Source organism: Sphaeramia orbicularis, chromosome 22 (assembly GCF_902148855.1).
Source record: "Sphaeramia orbicularis chromosome 22, fSphaOr1.1, whole genome shotgun sequence".
Classification (NCBI taxonomy): Eukaryota; Metazoa; Chordata; class Actinopteri; order Kurtiformes; family Apogonidae; genus Sphaeramia; species Sphaeramia orbicularis.
Window position 1 is genome coordinate 32,612,917 of NC_043978.1, and position 15,642 is coordinate 32,628,558.

Genomic DNA, 15,642 nt, shown 5'->3' on the forward strand with positions numbered 1-15,642 from the left:
ATAAACTCTTCAAACAGGCAGCATCATCAAATAAATATCAATACCGATCAATGTGGAATAGAATGTTGTGATCATATTTTTTGCCATCATCGCCCATCCCTAAGCTGAAGCCCAACCTTAAACAATACACTGAACGTGAAAGAATGAGGAAGAATGAGGAGTATTTAGGTGGAATGACAGGACTGATGGGGTATTGATTTCAGCTGACATACAAAGATACATGAGGTACAGCACTTTATCTGATGTTGTTGTTTGGAATAGAGTTAAATGACAATCCTGCGGCACAATGAGTGGTACTGCTTTTACAAAGCAAACAGAGGAAGGTGTGAGTGACCTTTGAACCCTGTGGCCTCTTACCTCGTGGGAGTTGGTTCCGTGAGCCACCCGTGTTTTGCAAACTGTGGGAGAAATAAAGACGAGGACAGGATTTAGTCATGGACAGCACCTAATTTCAGCACTGAAAAGCAGAAATGAGATGACGGTGCTAAACTAAAAAGCTCCTCCTAGAAATAATGGGAACAAATAAAACAATGTACACAACAACAGCCTACGTAAGATCAGACTAATACAGTAGGAAGCCTAAACAATTTTATATTGTAATTTGTAGTGTATTTATATATTTACAAGTTTTGCAAAACTCTGTTCGTGGCTGTGTTGGGTTTGACTCAAAATCGTTGACTGCATTTTGTATGACAGACACTCTATAAATAAATTAAGCTGAATGTGTGTAAGACGGAGATAGAACCACTCACTGAAGGGGAATGTGAGTCCTTGCTTCTTGATCTGCTCCAGCACATCTGGGCTGCACTCTGTGTTCAGGACCATGAATGGAGGAGAGCAGATTCTCTCATCTGATGACAAGAGCAGTAACAGAACAAACAAGTTTATGATTAGGGAGAAAAGTTCAGTTCACAGGAATGACTCAGGAGAATAAGTGTTGGACGGCAGTAGTGGGAAGAAACTACCATTTCTGAGGTAGTTGAACTTCGCATGGATATTTCCATTTTATGCACCTCTGTATTTGTACTACTTAGAAGCAAATCCTGACAACTTTAGCAACTCTCACGCCTTCTCTGTCAGTGAAAACTATGACACTGAATTCGAACGTTTTGTGATAAACTGAAGAATAACAATGTGAAAATTCTCCTCTTTTTTAAGATAAATAAAATCTTTACAACTGGCTTGGATTAGCTAGAAAATGCATTGTAGCAAAGCTGAAAACTGGCCTGTTATGTACTTATGAAAATTTGACTTTGCTTCAGTTCAGACACGAGTCTTACAAACATAATGACCTTACATAACCTGATGCATTGCTGTAGATTAAAATAGCAACAGTAGTCAAAAATTAGCTTAATCTTTAACATTACAGCAGTAAACTGTGACATACACATGAATACAACAGTTAAAAGATTGTCAGAACATCATATATAACAGTAAATCATTGACAGAAACCATCTCCTTGCACAATGACTACTGCTCTATATACTTCCAATATATTTTGTTGATAATATTTCTACTAAGCTTTTTAATTCAAATCTTTTAGTGTAGTGGAATATTTTCACAGCGTGGTATGAGAATCTGAATATCTTTTCAACCGATGTGTGATATTCTCACCATTTGCGGTCAGATTAAATAGATGTATCTGGGCTAAATAGCTGAATCTGAAATTAATCCTTGTGACAGTTTCTGAGGGAAAAATGAGTCCTAATGAAACAAATACTGCAAAGAGCTGGAAGGCCCTTCTGCTCCTCTGGCAACACTACACACATACACAAACACATGCGCACAGGAAAATGCTGAAATACAGGAAGACGTGCAATCTCATGAGGAACTGTGGGCACGTCGGACCAGCTGAGGACAACCACGCCTATTGGTCAGGTGTCACTTGATCACGCCTGCCAGTAATGACACACATCACCTGACTGATCAGTCACCCACAACACAAGACCAAACTAAAACCGACCTCAAGCCGGGCCCACCACTCAGCCTTTCTCACCTATCTCCTCCCTGTTTTCCATCACATTGTGTTTGTTTACATCGCATTTTTCCATCACATCCTGCTGTGACAGGTCGGTCAGCTTTGATAAGGCCCGAAAATCACAAACATCCTGTGGCTCCATCACACTCCACCATATTAGGGTCCGGGATGCATCTATATTAATGTTCAGCTGCCTGCAATTTCCCTTCTACAGTAGGTACATGGGGGTGATAAGGCAGCTGGCTGGAGATATCACCACAGGAAATCAGTGAGGGGGCCAAAGCAAGAGCTGGCAAATTGCTAATGACAAAAACACAATAGAAAGCCGCCGGTCTTTGTGTGCTGTGGGCCTCAGCAGTGGCAGGCCTCTCTTTCCCACTAGTGCTGAGGTCAGGGGAATCTCATTTGCCTACATTAACTCCAGTGCTGAGTGTTGAACTCTGGATGTACACTGGGCCCCACAAATAGCCACAACTCCCACAGCAGCCAGCAAGTGCACCAGGAAAACCAATACACAACCTGAGAGTCTCTCCCCATAGATAAAATGATTCCACGGAAGCCTCTTAAAAGACATCAAGCTGGGACACCTGGGTCAGGAGAACCACTTAATGGGGTGATGAGTCTGTAGAGTAGTCACAGACAAGGGATGGGCACTGTTAGGTACTGTTATGCACATTTTCATAGATTTTTTTTTATTATCTGGTATCTAGTAATATCTAGTGACATCTCCAATTTGTTAGGGAAAAGGACAACAATGCTAAGAGAAACAAACAATGAACACAACTTCTCAATCAGTGATGCATATTTTCAGACTTTTTCAGGAGCTTGTTTGTAGTTAGGACTCATTTAGGTCTGTCACAATGATTACATATCAGCCTATGATTATTTTGCATAATCATCATCGTCGCCTCTGGTCAGCTTGATGAAATAAACAAAAACATGCAGTTTCTCACGTGTGCTTATGCAAGGATAGTTTTCGTGTGAAATGAGTGAGCAGCCCCATTTCACATGTATTCACTTATGGTCTTATTTCCAAGAAAAGTGTAAAGAGCTTTGGATAACCTGTCTGTCCACTTGTTTTCAACAATGTGACCATAGTATGGTCCTTCTAGTAGTGTGTACCCTGTTACCAAATCCTGTGGTAATCCAAAATCATATGGTTAATATATTCTGTGTACTTAAAAGAAAGAGAAGAAATTGGCTTAACCTGGAAATAGCTTTCAAGTATCCACATTCCATATGTGTCCTTGCACAGCTCTTGGAGAGTTCCCCTGTGTTTTGACCGCTACAATGTAAAACAGTACAATCTAATATCCCAAACACTCCACACTGGAATAAATCTGCATCCTTCAAACAAGCTCAAACAGATCTGGCACGGATCAAATATTTCTATTTTTTTTAGTTACATGACAGAGACAGACATGCTCAGCAGACTCCAACACACACTCTCTCTCTGTCTCTGTCTCTGTCTCTCTCTGTCTCTCTCTCTCTCTCTCTCTCTCTCACAGGCTGATACTTGTTCTGTGCTGTGAGCTTTCCTAGTGCAGCTGGGTGTATTCCACTGTTGGCTCCACAGCCAGTCAGTTTTGGGAGCAGGACACTCACAGGGTTAGCCATCAGTCATCTGTGTGCTGGCTACAACCACACTCGTCATACTGATGTTATTTTAACTGGACAGGAATAGCAACATAATGTCTTTCAGAAAACAATCTGGTGGGGAAAATATCCACATTACATCACAGAGTTCCCAAAGACTTTTGTCAAACAAAAACTATGAAAAGACCAAAACTCTGACAAAGGGAAAAAAAAAAGGTTCTGCTCCACTATAATTTATAATGCCAAGAGCAGAAAAGGGTGAATAGGAGTGCATGACTGAGTATGTGCTAGTGGGCATGCTTGGCCATGGTTTGATGCTTTAGGGACAAGAGGGTGAGGGGGATCAATCTCTAACTCTGTCTAAACACTGCATGCTCCGAGCAGACCCAGTGGAGCCAAGGGCGACGTTTACAGGAATCAACATTTAGATCCCTTTTAAAAAGGTCATTATCCAGCTACATTGCTTTTGTTTCTCGTCTTCTTTTATCTCTTTGGGACACCCGCTGCATATCCTCATACTTCCACTCTGTTAGATATTCTCATGTGCAAATACATCAACGCTAAACTCAGAGGCAATTAAATGACTGGCCTAGAGCTGTGGAGTTCCTGAGAGTGAACGAAAAAGTCAATTCACAACGGGCCTGTTACAACACCCAACATTCAGATCATTATCTCCCCTCTGATTTGAAGCATTAGGTACAGAAAACAGCCAAGAGCCAAGTTACATTAAGCTTCATAAAGTGTGGTGTTGTTTAGATGGAAGCCGGACTCTCCTGTTGCTATTTAGAGCTTGTTTCCTGGAAACCTGTGCATCTTCCCTCACTGCTCTGCATCCCTCTGAGGCAAAACAGCAACTTTTAAAATTGAACTCCAGACACAGTTATGCCCTGAGAGTAATGCAGTCTGGATCTAAGAGTCTTACGCTCCAATTCCAATTTAAAAAAAAAAAAAGAGTCTGTTTTCACATAAGAGGTAAATCCTATACTTTGTTGATGAGATTCTCATCATCTGATGAGTATAAAGCCTGATGTGATGGTCAACGTGACAGGGCAGGCAGTTTTTTCACTACATAAAGTGGACAAACCATCGTCCACCACTTGGTTCATAGATCTAAAGTGCCTCAGTGTTTGTCTTTTTAATGGTGCAGCTATGATTAAATATTGATCACTTGCATAAACGGGACACTTGTTCTGTTGGTCCATTCTGACGTGTAGATTAATGCTCATGCAGGGACCTCCAGACAGTCTGGTTACACAAAGCTGCCAGGAAGGTTAGTGTTTGATCTGAGGAGCGCGCTTGTATTTAGGATGATTCTTTTATCCTGTGCTGGAAGAGAATGATGTTTTATAGAAGAGTTGACATGACAACGGTTTCTGTCTATAAAAACAGTTCAAGATATCAAAACTCATGTATACACTGGAACCAGTACATTCCACTGTGGAACATAAACAGTTACCTTGCTCTGGCTTACGCAAGAAACACAACACCGAGATGGACAACAGAACTATTAAACAGTGACACTAATCCATTAGTGCTAGTGTGGCCATTGTCTGACTGTTTTCGATGAAACATAACTTTAGATCAGCTAACTGCTACACTTATGTTTATATTAATTTAAACAATTCAGAAGAACTGCTAAACGTACTGGGGCCATTTAGCACTCAACTGATAAAACAAGGTTCAGATTTTTCCAGAGAAAGCACAAGTGCACCTCAAGTGCTTCCTCCTATTGAGTACTATTCTGAGTCATGCAGACAGTTAAGCATGGCAGGCTCTCTTTTAGCCTTTAGCAATGGGTTGCCTTGGCAGCTGGAGCTGCTCCAGGACTGTGGTCTCTGTTGATAAGGAGGAGGAAGTGGCTGTGCAAACCAAGGTAGAGTTTCCACATTTTCTAATGTTATTTGCCATTATATTTTATTTACTTGTAATGTTAAATCAGTGTCTATTAGTTGCACCTTGTTTTTCAGAGTTAAGAAACATTTATCCTTAGTCACATGCAGTCCTTTCTGCACTTGTGCTGGTTAGCTCTAGGATTATAATGGCTTATGCTCCATGTTTGTGTCTAAACTGGCCGTATTGTCAGGGAAGTCAGGAATGCAGGCCTAAGCGTGAGCAGAGAGTACCACTTATATTAATGGAGACAGAGTGGTGAAAAAAAAGGGCTTCCTATAAATGCAGCGAGTGAGCCATGTTCCTCTTCAAACCAAACACGCACAGCCAGAGAGTGATGCAGCTTATAGTCTTTGTTACGTAACCATCATCATGTCTGTTTGGATAAAAAGACGTCTTCTTGTGGTTCTATTTTAGGAAGCTACTGACACGGTTGACACTCTAAAACGCCTCTGACACCAGACCGCGGCTCCTTGCAGGCCCGTGGATGGTTGGTGAAGTAATTCTTTGAAGGTTTACATTTACTGCCATGTATGGGGGTAAAGGAAATGTGGATGAGTCACAGGTGTGTTTACAGTGTGTGTGGGTAGGGAATGTGCTCCTGTCCCTGACATCCTGTCATCATTGCATTTCACTGCCTCTGGCCACAAAGCATTGCCTGCTGATTAGATGTTGGGAAAGGTGCTGCCGGACTGAAACTAAGACAAATTCTGACCGTCTGCTGAGAAACATACGCAGAGCCAAGTTCAGACGGGGTTCACGCAGAGGAGAATGGAAAAGGTGCTTTTGTCATGTGAAGGGAAGGAGAGTAACAGTGATATTAGCCTGGCGCTCCACCAAAAAGAATTTAACATCTGCTCGGAAGCATCGAGTAACATTATTTAAGCGAGAGGTGACAGTAATGTCATATGTTACCTATGTATCCCCTGGGGAAGATGAGAGGAAAGACAGATATCCTGCAGGACCGCATCTTTGTCCTCTAAATGAAATTAGACATCTTAAACGTGGTAGGGGCCGCTGTCTATTGAATCAGTGACTCCTGCTTTTGTTTTTCAGTAAGCCACACTGACGCTAACAGGGTTTTAGATGGACCTAAAGGCCAGTCAGGCCAGGACAGTCTTCTTTCTAGATCAATTTACACATGACATCTTTTCAGGTAGCTTTTTATTTTGTTCCTGAGAAGAATGCAGAATTACAGCACTTTTCTGGAGATAAATTCATTTAAATTCATTGTCATGGCATGAATGTTCTGAACATTAGAGGGTATCAGGACTGGTACTCCACCATGGACCAGTACGCTCTACTCTGTGGAAGTCTTCAGATGTTTTATTGTTGTACCTTACAACCACCTCCTCTTACTGCTGTTTTTTTACTACTTGCCTTATTTTATTATTGATATTATATCTATATTTTATTAATTTATTGCATTCCGTCATGGTATTTTACCTTCTCCTCTTTTGGAAAGCCTTTTGTATTCTATACTTAACAAGTGGTATCTAACTGAAATGAATTATTATTATTATGATTCTTTTGTAACCCGATTCCATTCTCTCTCCAGTTATTAGTAACCACTGACCTTGCATTAGGACCTCGCAGTTCTTTTTCATTTCAAAGGGTGTTATCAATGGGCTTGGACTAAAAAGGATGCAGCTGAATAGGTCTACAACCAATCAGAGCATCGACACATAGGACACAACTGGTAGATTAAGCTCACCAAATTCTGCTGGAAATATGGAGAACACAACTTTCTTGTCAATCAGAGCTTTTTGTGCAGTTGTTTATGAGAATATCACCTCAATCAGATGTGGCTGTTCAATATGAAGATTTTCTCTTTTGTTAGAGCTTCACAGATGATTTCCTGTAGTTGTTGATCATCTAAAAATCCCAACACAGCTGTATCCACTGGGTAAAGTCCAGTCACAAACAGTATTACTACTAATTTACCCCTACCAGTTAACTAACAATTAACTCTGAGAAGGTGCAGCCTGTCACAGAAAAAGCTCTTCATGTTGCTCCTGAGGACTGGTAGACATCCTAAATGAACAAAAACTGATGATCAGCTGCCATCCGTCATCGTATCAAACCATGTCATGCCAGCCCCACACAGCAGATAAATGGTGGTGATTATCACAGCCCGATCAAGTCCAAGTGGAAATCATTTTGAATGGGAACAATGCCAGAGTGATCTGCCAGATCTCTCAGGCTGATGCGTCTGGTTCCCAGGCTGATTAATCACTGCCACCTGAACACAACTGACTGCTCAGTAGCCTACAGCTTTGCCAACTGACAAGTCTAGACAGGAATCTAAAAGTCAGAGACAAGAGTCAAGGTTTCTATGATTATCAACTGACACTTGGTCTTTATCAGTTTCACACCAATCTTCTGCCCTTTTAGTCAAATTCCAACAATGTCCTACTCAAAGTCCTTAAATCTCTGGAGGCAAACCATGCTAGCAAGCAAGTTGGGAAGAAAGTTAATATATAAACCCAATAAAAACCACCCGGTACCAGCCAGCAGTAGCTACTATTTAGATATAAATGATAATATAAGTTACATAATTTAGTCAGACAATTATTCAACCTGCATGTTCTACTGTGTGACATGGAGGTGATTTGATGAAGGTGACACTGAGTTTTTGAATAGGATGCTTTAGGCTATTTTGAGGAAACACTAATAGTCCATAAACTACCTTTACAACAATAACACATAACTCGTTCCTTTCAGATGTTAATGTTATCCATTTAGTGGAGCTCTGCTAGATAGCAGAGCAGTTCAGGCTCAGCTGAAGAACAAGAGGAAAAAATTATTTTCCATGACAACCCAAGATTTTCCATTTTACTTTTTCCATAACTGGGAAATTGGTCAACTATTGTTGAGGTGTTCCAGGATTTATGGGAACTCTGAGACTTTTACTGTATTGGCAGGCACATGGTTTCATGTATCACTGTGTTGACATCTTACCTTGCATACAGCTCTCTATCCTGTGGACAAGCTGATAGGACTTGCAGCGATCCAGCAGGGTTCGAATGGCTGGAAGTGGGTCCAAAACAATAGTCTTTGGGTGGGCATCAATGTAGTCCTGCAACAAATAGACAGATTGTAGTAATTTTGTACATGTCTGTATTAAAAGACTAAGCATGATATAATTTTACTCAACATCAATTTAACAAATATTTGATATAGATATAATTTTCAGTTCAGATTACATCCAGAACTCTGATCCACAACGCACCAGTGTAACATCTAGTCTGTTTAAGCCACAAAGAAGAATGAGAGCAGGTTATATTATTTATGTGGTTATGATCAGGTGTTCATCTACTTAGCAAGTGTTGGTCATGTTTTGACACTGAAGATTTAAAAGCACATTTAACCATCAGGTATGTTCATCTTTCACTCTGGAACAAGTCAGTCTTTAAAAAGAGAAGAAATAACAATGTGACTTTCATTGTGCTTGATGATTGATTGTGATTATTATTAACTCATACAAATTTACTGAAAGTACAGAAAGTGACAAACGTGAATTACTCTGATCCAGCTCCTCAACAATGACAGTTACAACAGCAGTGTTTATGGAAAAATACCACATACGTTTCAGTAAAATTAAAACAGAAAAAATAAAAACTACAAAACGTATATAATCACTGCCATAAAACATGATGCACATATGTTAAATAAACACATGGAAGTAGGGAAGCTCCACAAACATGATTTGTGTATGTGTTTTACAGACAGCATGAGATGATTCAGATGAATGCCAGCGGGTATGTGTACGTTACATCACTACAACTCTACACGGCCGGCTGTTAGGTCAGCGTGAGGTTTGCCATTTTACATAACTGCACTCCCTTTCTCTGCTCTGCTCTTGTCAGCTCTGTCCCCACACTACCTCCTCTCCACTCTGCAGCTCACCGTGCTCTACACATTTCCATCTCTTGCTCTCGTGGATTTCTCTTGGCCAACCTTTTCTTCCGAGCGATTTTTACTGACTCACAGACGCTGTCAGGTGGAGCCGGCTGGCTTGCACATTACACAAACAGCCTGCCTCTTCACATCACAGCCTTTTAAAACACCACGGTTTGACTGTCACACACGCTTGTGTGAAATTAAACACATGGCAACATCAGACATCGAGTGCACACTTACAGTGGAAAAAATGCCATAATGCCTTAATATATACACATACTCATGCATATAGCATGTAAACAAATGACTCTGCCATGACGTGGAGGACACATCTGTAGGATTTGTCTGGATCCAACGGGCAATGCTGATCAAAGCCAGTTCAGTGCTTATGTAAGTCAAATGCACTGCCGCCAAAAAATAAATCCAAAGTAATCTTCCAGGAGTTTAGAGGAATACTCTGCTGATAAGGACTGTCACTTGCTGATTTTGAGCTCACGGAAAATGAAAACCACTTATACTGAGACAAGAGGGGGAGGTGAAATAGAGATGAAGACTGCTAGCAGGTGTTAGGGAGTGAAAAAGTCAGACATACTGTGTATCAGCAAGGGTGTATGGGTCGCCCAGTAGCTTTTTGTTTTTTAGGGCATATATTTTCCAAAGGACAAAATAACTCCAGGGCCCATTCTGTGATGCCACAGACACACCTTAAATGCACTATATGTACTATTGGCTGTTAGAAGTCAGGAGGCCTCTCAGTCAAGACAATAGCAAAATATGTTTGATGATGTTATGAAGTAGAGTGGGATCATGGGAGTTGCTGTTTTTACCACCAGCTAATGGATATCTCTCTGACCTGACTCAGGCAGAAATCCCATTATACTGCGTTACCATGTCAATGGTAAATGTGTTTACTGTGGTTCCCTGTAAAGGGCATGTGATACCACTGAAAGGTGACCAAAAGAAATAAGCCATTATGCTGAGCAAAATTATGTATTTTCTCTGAATTAGATTAGAAAATTGGTGGAAAGATTTGATGTAATGTTGAGTACACAATTCAACATAAAAAAGGCCTAGTTGTTGGTAAATATTTTAACTAGAGCTGCACAATATATCGTTTGAGCATCGTCATCGCAACATACATGTGCGCAATAGTCACATTGCAGGTCCTACAATGCAGGAGGCAAATTAACTCAACGTGTTCTCAACTAATTTCAAGGGTACCTGGCACACACTGCACACAGCGATCCACCAATCACAGCTATTCTTAATCAGTTTGCCATAGCAGACCACGCCCCTGCTCATGGAGTGAGTCACTGGTAACAACATTGAAAAAAAATGAGCAACGAACAAGAGAAAATCACTGAAAACGAAGACTTGGTGCCAAAAGCAAAAGCAACATCAGTTATCTGGAATTATTTCAGCTGCAAGAAGGATGATATTGAAACACGTGTTCTGTGTCAACAGTGCCTTGCAATTGTTGCCACAACAAGAGGTAACACATCTAATTTGTTTGACCATTTATGTTGGCACCACACAGCTATTTCATATCGCACTATATATCGCAGGGTAAAAAAAAAGTCACAATGTCAGCTTTTTCCAGTATCGTGCAGCCCTAATTTTAACACAGAAGTGTTATGCACTGACACGTCCTGGGTTTACCCTGCTTTTACCCGTTACCAGCCAGGATAGGCTTTAGCATTGTCACAACCCTCTCAAGAACTAAGCAGCTTGGAAAATGAATGAATCAATGTTGGCAGGAGGCGCTATTATGAACTATAACCAAGTAGGTGTGATTTAAAACATCCTCTTGATTGAAGTTGTCGATCATAAAATCAACTTAATTACAATTCTGAGACAAGCTAATCAGGTCCAACAAATCACAACTGCTAAATTGGATTACCATTAATAAGCTATGGCGACTATAATGCAGCCCTGACAGATCATGCAAAATGGTATTTTACTCAGGTCTGCTGTGCACATGGCTCACACCTAGGGCTACTGAATCACCACAGTGCATCCCAGCCTGACGTGATGTTTTAAATAAAGAGCTATTTTAGAGAGGAAGGCTTACTCCATCCAACGCACAAAAGCTTATTTATGATCACAGCTGTGTGATATTAGAGATGAGCCAACACTTATATTTCCAACAGAAATGTAATCACAGATGACAGCTGTGTGCAGGTAGATAGCCAAAAGTAAAGAGGTACAGTCGGCTGAGCCACAGTGGTAAGTTATTTACTAGCACTGCAAGTAGTCATTATATTTGTGTTTTTGTTTTTTTGCATTAGACAAAAGTCAAATGTGACATTTTAAATGTTCCATTTTTCTAACCAAACCAAGTGAACAAAAAATAGAAGCAAATAGTCACATGTGAAAAGCAGAAACAATACATTGGCTTTAAAATTACCATGATTAATCATCATAAATCGTTTCATTTTCTGTGGAGAAAACCTGTTGAGAAAAATTAGCAGTTCTCCGGTTATTTTCACGATGTCACGTAAGATATAAAGACACTGTTTTCGAACCATAAAAGTATGCAAATGAGCCACGTGTTAATATTGACAAATTCTGTTATTCAAATAATTTATCCACACTGACATCCTGTTTGTCCTTCTTAATTGAGTAGTCAGGAACATGTTGACAGAACTGCGTGACACACATCATCACTGCAGCTTTTCTGACTCATTCAGACACAGAGACAGGGACAGAAACAGAGCTGGTGGAATAAAATTAATTTTCACACTACCTATACCTCTGCCAGATTAATCACAAACACAATGGTTTTCTGAAGCGTGTTCACAGTGTCACATTCAAAGCTGTAACCTGCCGATGTGAGATGTTTAACACTTTACTAGGAATAAGGAAGTCTTAGGGAACTTCTCAGGTGTTGCATAAAAACACATGCACTTTCATCAGTTTATTTTAAAACTGTATGCACTCAAAATCCAGTGAATGTTTACTCTACCTGGATGTAGTTAAACTAAGGTAACATGAGGCCGCGTTGCGTACCTGTACTCTTTGCACCAGCAGAACAGCCTGCGAATCATTCTGGTCAGCCTCCAGGATGAGGTCAGTCAGTTTGTGGATAATGACGTCCAGGGGACCCTGGTCCTCCAGAGGCTGGCTGAGGTCCAGCTATGGAGAGAAGAACATTCATGTTTTAGAGCTTCCGGTGTAGGTAGAATCATTTTGCACGTAGTCATTGATTAACTGTGTTTAGTACATCTCAGAAATCATCTACGAGGGTCATGTTATATGTGAATGTGTAACATGGTGCCACTTGGTTGTAAGCCACTGCCTTTTACAGTTTGGTCTATTATAAAAATGAAATCTGGCTTTTATATGGTTAGAAGTCCAAGAAATCAATGTTATCCAGGTTTAAGCAATGAGCTAAGTGTCTTACCACAATAAGACTCTGACTCCTTTAACTGTCACCACTGTCTTTTTTTGCCTTTAAAGAGAGAATTATTAAGCCACAACGTCACAAAAAGTCTAAAAAATGAACAAACACATTAATCTTGCTCCATGTTTGTTTTTGGGTTTTTTTTAACTACTATATAAATGCCAGCAGGGCTGTTTTTAAATAATGTTTTCTTCCTGTATTTGTAACCATAACTTTAGTACTGCCATAACTTTTGCTGTCCTTGTTTCGGATTACACCATCAAGATTTATTTTCAGTATCATCTATTTTATTATGACTTGCAGACTCTCTCCCTCTGGCATGGAAGGCCAGACCATCAGTTGCACTCAGCATATTGGACAGCCTTTGAGGGGGCGCCAAATTAGCATTCGTTTGAAGTTTACTGCATCTGAAAGCCGTATTGCACTGGCCAAGCAGTTCAAAAGTAGCCAAACCAGCTCCTCCAAGTGTGATAAGCCTCATGTGGGCCAGTGCATGCATACACAGACATGGAAACACCCAGCAGGTATAAAGAGGAAATGTTAGCCTTTAGCATCAAAAGAAAAGCCAATGAAGCTTTGTGACAGAGGAACAGAGTAGGGTCTTCCAAAGTATGACTTCAAGCTGTGGCTAGACTTCAGGCCATCTATTTACTAACAGCAGGGATACTGTGAAAGTCTTTAAATAACCATCCTGAAGCAGATACAGTGACACATTATTGTACATGTAACAGTGTAGCATGGACTCTAAAGGACAGCATGAATTAAACCAGAACAAACATATGAATATTTCACTGAGACAGTATCAAATGAGACTGTTGCGTAACACGGCCTTACACCAACTCATGAGCTAATCAGCAAATGGGGATCACCTGATTACAACACACAAAGACTATTTCAGCAACACCTGTGCAAATAAACCCCAGTCAGGCTGAACCCCATTGTGCTTTGTGCTGCCCGGACAGTACACAAACCGAGGCTGAATACACCTTAGTCACACAGGTGTGGATCAAAGGAAGAGCAGTAAAACTGTACAGTTTCAGTTGGTTTAGGGTTGGTCATTGTCACTGCCAACAGTACTTGGTTAATGATTGTGAGAAATGAGACAGATAGATGATTAATTGGCGTAGCAGTGGTCTTGCCTTGAAAAGTCAACTCCATATAGCAGTAAATCAGCTAAAAAAAACAGATGATTTAGATACCATGTGCTGTCTTTCTATTGGAGAGATGTATGATGAATGTTCCCTTCTGTCTGGGATGGAATATGTTGACCAGGACCAACCTATCCTCCACACACTGAAGTCTATACAAGTTATGCAGGCATGCAAAGAAATGCCAACACACCTGTCATGTTCTAACAGAGCTGTATTCCCTCAAGAGCTCATTATGTTACATCAACACAGTATTGCTCCCTCTGTCCATCTTCACGCTGTCTCTTCCACCTGCCTTCCCTCCTGCCTGCCTGTAGTAACTTGCCCTTCAGGTAAAAAATTACATGCAGACTTTTATTTGCAGTAATGAGGCTTGGAAAGTTGCCAGTGACAGCTTTGGTTGAAATCACATGCTTATACATATATATATGCAGTATAAGTTAGTAGGCCTGCACAAAATAGGGAAAATCTGCAGTAAAAACAATATTCAGTGTTGCAATGAGATAAGATTTGCAAATTAACTAACATTGCAGTCAGCATCAATGTGACACCAATTAATCAAAAGTAGCTGACAAATATCTAGGGCTTCAACTGACAAAACGGTATGACTGACCCAAGTATCCAAGGCTCTATACTATATGTCAAATATTCACATGCTCAGTGTGAATGTACAGCTTGTGCAAATAAAATTATTTTTATCATTCGCCAATAATGAATACAACAATGAAAATATAATTCATTAGTCAGCACTATTTATGTGGTATATTTGTCTGGTATTAGCTGATAGTATATCTGACCAAACCTGTCATTGATAGACAGTATATCTATACCTTGACTAGTACAAACTCCTTGTGCTAAAATGTTTCCTTAAAAGTGCCAGCTCCTAGAAAACTGTAGTTGATTATACAGCAGTGAAACTGATTTACAACACTGTTGGAATCAGATATTCGTAGCAAACTGTGAGAACAATTATTCAAACAGTATAACTGCAAGAACTAGAAAAAGAAGGGACAACTTAAAGCACAAGCTGTAGAGTATTTTTCCTTCCTTGGTGCCTCAGCAGTTCAGCTGGTTTATCTGGAATTGTGTGGTCAATAGACACGTACACACAAAGGTGTGAGCATATGGCAGATGCATAAAAACACATAAAAACGCTGCCATGACCTTAACAGCACGGTGCTGGTAAGTCAACACTCGTAAAAGCCTGTTGTCACTCGGGGATGGACTGTTACTGGGTCTATATCCCTGGCTGCTGTGGACTCCAGCGGTGACAGCAGTGATATGATGTAAAACTGAAGCGGTCAGTCTTGTTTTTTGTCTATCTGTTGATGTCTGCATGACAGGGAAAGCTGGAAGTGAATTTGCAAGTAGTCCACTGAGGCACAGCTTTTAATCTCGTGCTTACACAACACACAGGGCCTGTCCGCAGCCTGGCCCCTCCACAAAAACAAGGCTCCACATCATGAGGTCAGCACCCATGGGCAAAGACACATCGGAGGGGATGAGGCTCTCCTCTCCCTTTACGTAGACAGAACGACCCTGCTTTAGAGCTCATCCAAAAAGCCAGCAGTAAAGTCACTGATGTCCTGCTAAATGCTAAAAGCAGAAATGTCAGCTGACGTCTTTGCAAGTCCCTCGGGGACTGAGAGCAAGGAGTGGGCTGTGGTAGTGATGGACAGCGCAGAACACGCTGGACACTGGAGGGAGAGGATGGGTCAGAGTCA

The 15,642-nt window shown here is 40.7% G+C and overlaps 1 protein-coding gene across 1 annotated transcript in view; it reads right to left on the minus strand.

The window, feature by feature from the left end:
* LOC115414331 (inositol-tetrakisphosphate 1-kinase) overlaps positions 1-15,642 on the minus strand; it is a 33,680-nt gene that overhangs the window by 7,032 nt on the left and 11,006 nt on the right. Inside the window, exons 4-7 of the mRNA XM_030127640.1 lie at positions 12,377-12,502; positions 8,426-8,543; positions 753-851; positions 358-398 (exon numbers count right to left, since the gene is read on the minus strand). Of these exons, the coding sequence (XP_029983500.1) occupies positions 358-398; positions 753-851; positions 8,426-8,543; positions 12,377-12,502 (384 nt within the window). The remainder of the gene's footprint in view (positions 1-357; positions 399-752; positions 852-8,425; positions 8,544-12,376; positions 12,503-15,642) is intronic.